Source organism: Micromys minutus (genome assembly GCF_963924665.1).
Source record: "Micromys minutus genome assembly, chromosome: 10".
Lineage (NCBI taxonomy): Eukaryota > Metazoa > Chordata > Mammalia > Rodentia > Muridae > Micromys > Micromys minutus.
The window spans coordinates 11,388,978-11,398,623 of NC_137979.1; the positions used below are offsets into that span (position 1 = coordinate 11,388,978).

The 9,646-nt window shown below is 41.7% G+C and overlaps 2 protein-coding genes across 2 annotated transcripts; both read left to right on the forward strand.

The window, feature by feature from the left end:
* Positions 1–491: 491 nt before the first annotated feature.
* Positions 492–1,418, forward strand: LOC308425130 (olfactory receptor 5AR1-like; the record flags this gene model as incomplete). The annotated part of the gene is made up of 1 exon (XM_080922367.1): positions 492–1,418. One exon carries the CDS (start codon positions 492–494, stop codon positions 1,416–1,418), a length of 927 nt encoding a protein of 308 aa, XP_080778493.1.
* A 6,941-nt stretch (positions 1,419–8,359) lies between these two features.
* LOC308426518 (olfactory receptor 5A2-like) lies at positions 8,360–9,286 on the forward strand (the record flags this gene model as incomplete). The annotated part of the gene is made up of 1 exon (XM_080924321.1): positions 8,360–9,286. The coding sequence occupies one exon, from the start codon at positions 8,360–8,362 to the stop codon at positions 9,284–9,286; it is 927 nt and encodes a 308-aa protein (XP_080780447.1).
* Between the last annotated feature and the right edge of the window lie 360 nt (positions 9,287–9,646).

Genomic DNA, 9,646 nt, shown 5'->3' on the forward strand with positions numbered 1-9,646 from the left:
CACACATATATTCACACATGAAAGTAAAAAATCTTTAAAGTAAATACCTACAGTACTGACAAAAATGTATAATTTTAAGCAAAAAATGTTTAAAATCTGTACATTTATCTTTGTTTTGTAAAATAAATTCATTTTAAAAAATACCTAAAACTACTTCTTAACCTGAAGCCACACAAAATTTAAGAACAAGAGAACTTTGACTGGTGTCTCCTCTATCCCTTCCTGCTCCCTATTCCTCTCTGGGCACCTTTCTCCTTCCTCTACTGTCCTCTCTCTCCTGCCTGATTCTCCCTTATTCAATCTCACTGCTCTTAATAGTCTGATCAAAATGCCATTTGGGTTGGCTACATCATTGTCAGTGTTTTCTGATAAACAATATGCATGCCTCTGATATCTTCCTGGACCTCCACACATGTTCTGACGATGGCTGCTATTTCTGTCCCCTCCCTCAGCTGAGTGTGGCACTACTTCTGAACACAACTTCAGCAGACATGTCCAATCACACAAGAGTGACTCACTTCATCCTCAGGGGCTTCTCAGATGTCCCACAGCTGAGATTGGTGGTCATCCCATTTTTCTTGCTCGCTTACACTTTTGGTCTCCTGGGAAACCTCTCCGTCATCATGGCTGTGATGAGAGACAGGAGGCTCCACTCTCCCATGTACTTCTTCCTGAAGAATCTGTCTTTCCTGGACGTGTGCTACACCTCGGCCACCATCCCCAAGGCAGTGGTTATATCCTTTACAGGCTCGGGGGTCGTCTCCTACCTCGAGTGTGTAGCACAGCTTTACATAATTTTTATGTTTGCGAGTGCCGAATGCTTTCTGCTCACAGCCATGGCTTATGACCGGTGTCTGGCCATCCTCAGACCACTGCTCTATGGAACCATCATGAGCCAGAAGTATTGTTCTGCACTGGTGGTCACTGCCTGGGTTAGTGGCTCCATCTACTCAGCCTTCCATACATTCAACACCTTCTCCCTCCCCTACTGTGGTCCCAATGTTGTGGAGCACTTCTTCTGTGACATGCCTCCTGTCATGAGACTGTCCTGCACTGATTACCGTCTCAGTGAGGAGGTGGGCTTTGTTGTCAGCAGCTGCATTGTCATGAGCTCCTTTGCCCTCACAGTGCTCTCCTACATTGGCATTGTGACCACAGTTCTTCGAATCCCCTCAGTGGAAGGCAGGTGGAAAGCCTTTTCTACTTGCTCCTCTCACCTGACCACTGTCATCTTGTTTTATGGGACTGGAAGCTTTGTGTACCTGAGGCCTGCCTCTCAGTACTCTCCGACCCTGGGTCGCCTGGCATCCATTTTCTACTCTGTGGTCACACCTTCTTTGAATCCAGTTGTCTATTGTCTGAGGAACAAAGATATGAAGTCTGCTCTACAGAAACTTTATTGTGGGAGGAAGTACTGAGTCCTCAAAGATTACAGTGTGTGCCTCTGATGGTTGTTGTTAGACCCAAGTGTTTCAGCCACACACACCTATTTCTCTTCCTGTGACACATGGCATTGCAGATGAGACCAGTTCCAGAACATGCCTGAAGCCACCACAGTCCTTGCAGTGACATTTTAGCTCCAAGCGATTATCTACTACCTTTTGACCCCTATGAGTACCAAGACCCATGTGCATTAGCCTATATATAGATACCCACATATATAGTAACATTTTTAGATTAAATATTGTATTTCAGAATGTTCTAAAAATATCCAAACTTAATTACTTAAATCAAATGAAAATGTATACCTACATAGATTATTGAGATTGAAACACAAGCAAAAAATTATATTAAAAGGTGTCTATCACCAGAAACATTCAATATATGTTCAAGTAATGACACTGTTGGCTGGTTGGTGTTCAACTACCATTCTTTCTGACAACCCAGTCACACAATATAGAATGGCCTACACAGTCGTTCACTCTCTTCCTCCCTGTTTGCAGAACCTGGATTTATACACAAAGAGATGGCCAACCATCCGGGGCTTTTGGACTCCCTCTTCCCTGGCTTTGCAGCTATGGTAGAACTCTCAGGAGCACTGTGTGTATTGAGTAACTGGGACTTACCCATGTGGAACAGACTTGCTCTCCTTAAACACATCCTTTATTTCTGTCTCTCTTTTGCTTTGGATACCAAACTCCTGTTGGATTTCCACTGGATGTCTTCCACAGGCCATAAGAGGGAGTTTCCTATGTCAGTGCTAAGCCAGACACCAGGATTCTCAAACGTGACTTTTGGGTTTTACAAGCTTTAGGAACAGCTGTTCTCATTGCCAATGTCACTGTCTCCCTATGGGTTCCACAATGGGATTTTACCCCTAATGATCTCTGTCTCCTGGCTCAGGGCTTTGCCTTGTGTGTATATACGGATAGATTGAGTCTGTCCTTCTTTTTTCAGTGAAAATTCAAAGTTCCTTTCTAATTAAAAATTCACCTAAATCAGTTCATGGAAACTGTTCATGTGACGTCATCACAAATATGGCCAGGATTGTTCTTTTGCTGTTGTTCTCAGTTGGACTCTCTTATCTTTCATTTATTTTTATTTCATGTGTATGGGTGTTTTGCCTCCTTTTGTGTCTGTGCACCATTTTGTACCTTGAGTTTTTGGATATCAGAGAAGTGTATCTGTTCCTGGAGCTGAAGTTACAGATGGTCGGAAGGTGCCTTGTAAGTGCTGATAATCAAACAAAGTTCTTTGGGAGAGCAGTTCATGCTTTCACCCATCACTCTGGGCCCTTGTTTCTCACTATTAGACAGGACCTCAGGTAGCCCAGTTGCCTCAAACTCAGTTTCTGTTAGAGAATGGACTTGAATCAGTTTCCCTGCCTCAGCTTCCCAAGTATGAGGGTTACTGGGTTTCCGTTTCAGTAAGAAGTCTGGGTCTTTATTCTTTATCTGTAACAAGCATGGCACCCCAGCTCAGTGTCTTGGGGAATGTATTAAATTTTTTTCTCAATACTGACATTAGTGTTGGACACTAAGCATCTCAAGTCAAGCATCTAAAATCTAACATTTAAAATAAATGAAAACTAACTTTTTCTCATAAGAGTTGTGACCATAATTTGTGATTTTAAATATTCATAATGTTTGGGCATTTTTCTTTCTTAGATTACCATCAATAATACCAACACAAATGTTTTCCCATACAGTCAGTATGACAAAATCAAATCTACATGGAGAATGTGAAGGCACACAATTTATTATTAGTTTTTCCTGGCAGGTAATGTTTTATCTAATGCTGTAGGAAGTGGGGTGGGTATTCACTTATATGTCCATATTATATGAAAATCAGTGCTACAGTGTCATTTTTAAATTGGCTTAAGGTTTTTTTAAAGAATCATTTTACTCAAGAAAATATCCTAGAGCTTTATAAAGAAGTATTACTAATATTCTGAAAGCAAATATGGGAGAGAAAAAGAGAAAAGAAAATGATTATGAAACATTTACAAATGTGATAGTGAAATATAATTTTTTCAATAATGATTTTAAGTATGAATTTTCAGAATAGACTTTTAAAAGTCAGAGTAGTCGTGCATAATGGTTGATATCCCTAATCCCAGCATTTGCAAGTTAAGTATAGGTAGACATCTATAAATTTCAGATTAGTCCAGTCTACATAGTAAATTCTAGAGCACCAATGGCTATACAATAATACCTTTTCATACTTAAATGAAATAGATTAGTTTTTTCAAAGATGCAACAATATTCTATCTATTTAGATAGATGAATAAATGGTTGGGTGGGTGGGTGGATGATGGATGGAGGGAGTGAGGGAGGGAGGAATAGATAGATAGATAGATAGATAGATAGATAGATGATAGATAGATAGATAGATAGATAGATAGATAGACAGACAGACAGACAGACAGATGGATGAAAACTAAAAGTTAGAAACTGAAATATATGGAAGCTAGCAACATGGCTCAGATAGTACACACACTCACACACAGGTGCAAACATGCATACAATCATATGTGAAACACACACACACAAGAAAAAAACAGAAGAAAAGCACACTGAGGCACTATCAGGCTTACTTGTCTCAAAAGCATATATAAGGATGCAGTTGTCCCCATGCCCATTTCTGATGTCATCTATTGCCCTTGTTTTCTTCCCTGTGGGTATTGGGGAACACATTAATTTAGACTCATTGCTTATCGATCATCTGAAAGAGAAGCAAACATTGTGTGACTTTAACCTTTGCTACCCATCACTTAAAGAACTGTATCACATGTAGATATAAAAACTTTCTGCCTCAAAAAATTCACAAAAAAAAAAAGTTCATTTAACTAGCCTACTCACTATGCTCTTCCCTTGGAAAAGTGACCCATACCTTTCAAGAATATATTTTGTATCATCAATGAATTTTATGAATGAATAAGATATTTGGGATCATGCAGGTTGTGTAGTTTACAGATCCTATGACATTATCCTGAAAAAAGATATATTTTGAGCATTTTTCTGTCCCTCCCCTCCTGCCCTTCCCAGGATTGGGTACAGCTCCTTGCATTCTCATTGAACCTTGTCACACAAGGGCTCTGAGGTGACCTGATAATCTAAGGATGGTAATCAGAACCTAAAGTGAATCACAGAGGCCAACAAAGACTACACCTCTTCATGCACCAAGTCTCAAACAGTGGAAACAGCCTGTTACATGTGCAAGCATCTGTCACTCTGAGGGAAAGTTCCACACAGCTGCATCCTCATTCACTAGTGTCTTACTTAGGGTTTCTATCCATGTGAACAGACACCATGACCATGGCAACTCTTCCAGAGGCAAACATTGAATTGAGGCCTGCTGACACTTTTCAGAACTTCGGCCCATTATCATCATGGTGGAAAGCATGGTGTCATGCAGGCAGAAATGGTGCTGGAGAAGGAGCTGAGCATTCTACATCTTGATCTGCAGGAAGGGAAAGGAGACTGCCACTCTAGGTCTAGCTTGAGCAGATGAGACATCAAAGCCCACCTCTGCAGTGACACATTTCCTCCATCAAGGGCACACCTACTCCAATAAGGCCCCAATAGTGCCATTGCCTATGGTTAAGCATTCAAATACATGAATCTAAGAAAGCCATTCTTCTTCCTCTCACACCAGCTAGAAATACTGTCATCAAACAGCAAAGATAAGAGAACACAGGGTTCAGCAGCATAGGGGTTCACTCCAATGTCCTGAACTGAGATGTTGCTGATGAAGTTGTGACCAAAGAGCACCAGTGAATGGAGCCAGAATGAATATCTACCTTAATTTATGTGGAACTGAAACTAAACCTACCTTTTCTCTGACCTTACTCTTTCGGTCAATACATAATTGTTTCACTTTATAAACATGAACATGTTCCCAGCTCCCACATGGAAAATAACAACCATCAGTTAAGCTAATGACTCTTGTCACCTTCACAGGCGTATGTGGGTACATGGAAGCATACACATACAACTAAATAGTCTTTAAATTAGTCAGGTCATGTTGCCTGCATGTGGCTCACAGTAATTGCCTGACATCGATAGGTGTCATGGAAACACTGGAACTGCTCCTTTAGATCCAACATAGGCTGTTCACCTGCAGAGTGGGGCCTGTTTACTCACTACACTTCTCTGAAATGTGAGATGTCTCTCCACCCAGACATGAAAACCTACTAGATTGGTTTTGTTTTGATTGACATAGGACAAGCCCTTGATAAAACCTTCATTCCAAGCATCCTTGGCCTTGTGATACAAATCTGTTGGCTGTAATGCCTACATTCAACCTGGACTCTTTCTTTAAAGAACAGTATGGTTTTGGGTACAACAGGGTCATATCATATTTTCTCATGATACAAAACTGCTGTAACTAAAACTACTAAAAGTAAAATTTGATAAGTTAGGAATGGTCTCTTCAAAAACTATGCTGGAAGAAAAGAGTATCCACATGGGGAAAAATAAAATTAGAGACTTAACCACTTACACATCCAAAACTGAATAGTAGTGTTAGATATGAACCTCCAAATTGTAAACATATACAGAAGAGGCAGAAAACATATAAAAAATCTCCATGGTTGAGTTTGAGTTATGTGGAAAAGAATGAGCTGTAGACTTTAGTTGACAATGTATGGCACACACTAGCAAACCTGTCATTTAAACCAGGCACTCCGTGCATAGCTGTAAGGTAAGACAAGACTTTGTAAGACCAAAAGGTGGAAAGATAGGACAGAGTCACATATACAGATTTGTGATCTGTGTAGTATAAAGATATTTGTATATTAAAATTAATGTCTGTCTCCCAGACAACAGCCTGAGGTTTATTAAAATCAAACCTCGTTTTAATGAACCAACAGTTATTTTCATGTGACATCAGGAAACATTCTGTTTTAAGATCTTTGAGATACCCCATAGGAACCTTGAGAATTCTTAGTCTACCGGACCTGGCAAGAAACAAGCATATTCCCAGAGCCAGGTCCCCAGACAGCTCAAAGCATGCTCTCTTCTTTCCCAGATGGACCTGCAGGTGAATCATTTCACAATATGTAAGGCATGCAAAGGACATCAAACAGCCTCAGGCATCCATACCTCCAACAAGTCCTTGCCAGGACACCTGACTTTGTGCCTGAGAGACAGTCCTACTGTCCATCTCACCACTTGATGACGGCTGGACACAGAAAGTGACACTGTCCAAGCAGGTAAGAGCTGAGTGAGATGAAACAAAACAAAATCTCCTCTGTGCCAATTTGTAAGATGTGCTCACTGTGTGTGAATCAACCTGGTTTTTTTGTTGTTGTTGTTGTTGTTTGTTTGTTTGTTTATTTGTTTGTTAAGAAACTTAAAAGTCTTCATAAGAGAGGGGAAGCTGTTCAATACCTGAGCATTAGTCTCTATTACAACCGCACTAAGTATAAATTCACCACAGACCCTTAGTATGTACCATGACCTGGACACAAGAAGAGACACAGGCTTGTTGCTTAGCATGCTTGCTGACAGACTGGAATAACAACTGCTGTGTATTCTGTTTCTAAAATTGTCCAAGTGTCTTCTGTCTACCTCACAATGCTGACAATGACCTGAGGGTACAAGGCTGTCAGCCCAGCTGCTTCTGAAACAAAGGCAGGGGCATTGCAAGTTCAATGCCTTCCTGTATAGACAGTGAACTCGAAGGCAGAAAACTAATGAATAACTCAGTGATGCTTTATCTTAAGCCATCTTCTCAAGAGCACTCCTAGGTGTCCGTGGTTGGCCACCTGAGTTTACAGGAATCAGGAGTTGCTTCCTCTAGGACATGGCAGCAGCAGAAGGACATGGCCCACTGTGCAAATCACAGACCAAGTAAGGCAGGGACTGTCTCTGCTGCCATAGGGGGAACTTGTCTGCAAAGAACCAAATTGACAGAGGAAAGATTAAAATAATATATTAAGCAACACTCCACACCAGCTGCTTTTAGCAACTGTCAGGTCCTCAGAGAACTGCACTGAGGAAGGAAGATTCACATCCATGTTAGACATGGTTCCTGAGGGCTGGGGTCACTGGGTAGCTGGTGGTGGGCTGTGCAGAGAGTGCTCACTAGGGGGGATGGACATCGTGTCTCTGTGGAAACCATTGGAAGCAGGAAGGAGAATCAGTGTGTCTCCTTGGAAGGCTGAAGTGGCCTCAAAATTAGAACCTAGCCTTTGTGTCTGAGGAGCAGAAGTCAGGCCATCCCAGGAGACAAGATTAGCAGGAAGAACTCAGACATGGCCATGGCAGACAATGCCAAATGGGCCAAAATATGAGAGGAACGCGTCTCTACACAACATGAGTACAGGCAGCCAACTCCACCCTCTTCAGCACCTAAAAATATCCTAAACAAAGACATAAAGACACTCTTGCCAGCCTGTAAGCTCTTTACTTTGGCTTAACTTTGCTATATTATGAATCCTACGATCTAGATAGACATAGACATAGATATATATATTGATACACAGACAGAGGGTGACTCAACTACACCACTATATTCACACATGAGAATAAAAAAGTCTTTTAAGTCAGTACCTGAGACTATTTCTTAGAACTATAAAAAATAAAAATTAAGAAAAAGAGAACTCTGGCTGGTGTCTCCTCTCCCTATTCTTCTTCTCTATCCCTCTCTCTCCTCTTCACCTTCCTCCTTCCTCTACTGTCCTCTCCCTCCCTCTATTTATTCGACAATTCCTACTCATCCCTCACCCAATATCTCTGCTCTTCATTGATTCATCAAAATACTATTTATTGGTTATTTCATTGTATTGGGTTTCTCATAAAAGCATTGCTACAACAATCAACATGGACCTACACACATGTTCTGATCCTGCCTTTATTTCTGTCACCTCCCTCAGCTGTGTGTGGCATTACTTCTGAACACAACTTCAGCAGACATGTCCAATCACACAAGAGTGACTCACTTCATCCTCAGGGGCTTCTCAGATGTCCCACAGCTGAGATTGGTGGTCATCCCATTTTTCTTGTTTGCTTACACTTTTGGTCTCCTGGGAAACCTCTCCATCATCATGGCTGTGATGAGAGGCAGGAGGCTCCACTCTCCCATGTACTTCTTCCTGAAGAATCTGTCTTTCCTAGACGTGTGCTACACCTCGGCCACCATCCCCAAGGCAGTGGTTATATCCTTTACAGGCTCGGGAGTCGTCTCCTACCTCGAATGTGTAGCACAACTTTATATATTTATCACACTCTGTGCCACTGAATGCTTTCTGCTCACAGCCATGGCTTATGACCGGTGTCTGGCCATCCTCAGACCACTGCTCTATGGAACCATCATGAGCCTTGAGTGCCGTTCTGCACTGGTGGTCACTGCCTGGGTGAGTGGCTCCATCTACTCAGCCTTCCATACATTCAACACCTTCTCCCTCCCCTACTGTGGTCCCAATGTTGTGGAGCACTTCTTCTGTGACATGCCTCCTGTCATGAGACTGTCCTGCACTGATTACCGTCTCAGTGAGGAGGTGGGCTTTGCTGTCAGCAGCTGCATTGTCATGAGCTCCTTTGCCCTCACTGTGGTCTCCTACATTGGCATCGTGACCACAGTTCTTCGAATCTCCTCAGTGGAGGGCAGGTGGAAAGCCTTTTCTACTTGCTCCTCTCACCTGACCACTGTCATCTTGTTTTATGGAACTGGAAGCTTTGTGTACCTGAGGCCTGCCTCTCAGTACTCTCCGACCCTGGGTCGCCTGGCATCCATTTTCTACTCTGTGGTCACGCCGTCTTTGAATCCAGTTGTCTATTGTCTGAGGAACAAAGATATGAAGTCAGCTCTACAGAAACTTTATTGTGGGAGGAAATACTGAGTCCTCAAAAGATTACAGTGTGTGCCTCTGATGGTTGTTGTTGTACCCAAGTGTTTCAGCCACACACACCTATTTCTCTTCCTGTGACACATGGCATTGAGATAAAACCAGTTCCAGAACATGCCTGAAGCCACCACAGTCCTTGCAGTGACATTTTAGCTCCAAGAAATTATCAACCTTTTAACCCCTATGAGTACCAAGACCCATGTGCATTAGCCTATATATAGATACCCACATATATAGTAACATTTTAAGATTAAATATTGTATTTCAGAATGTTCTAAAAATATCCAAACTTAATTACTTAAATCAAATGATAATGTATACCTACATAGATTATTGCGACTGAAACACAAGCAA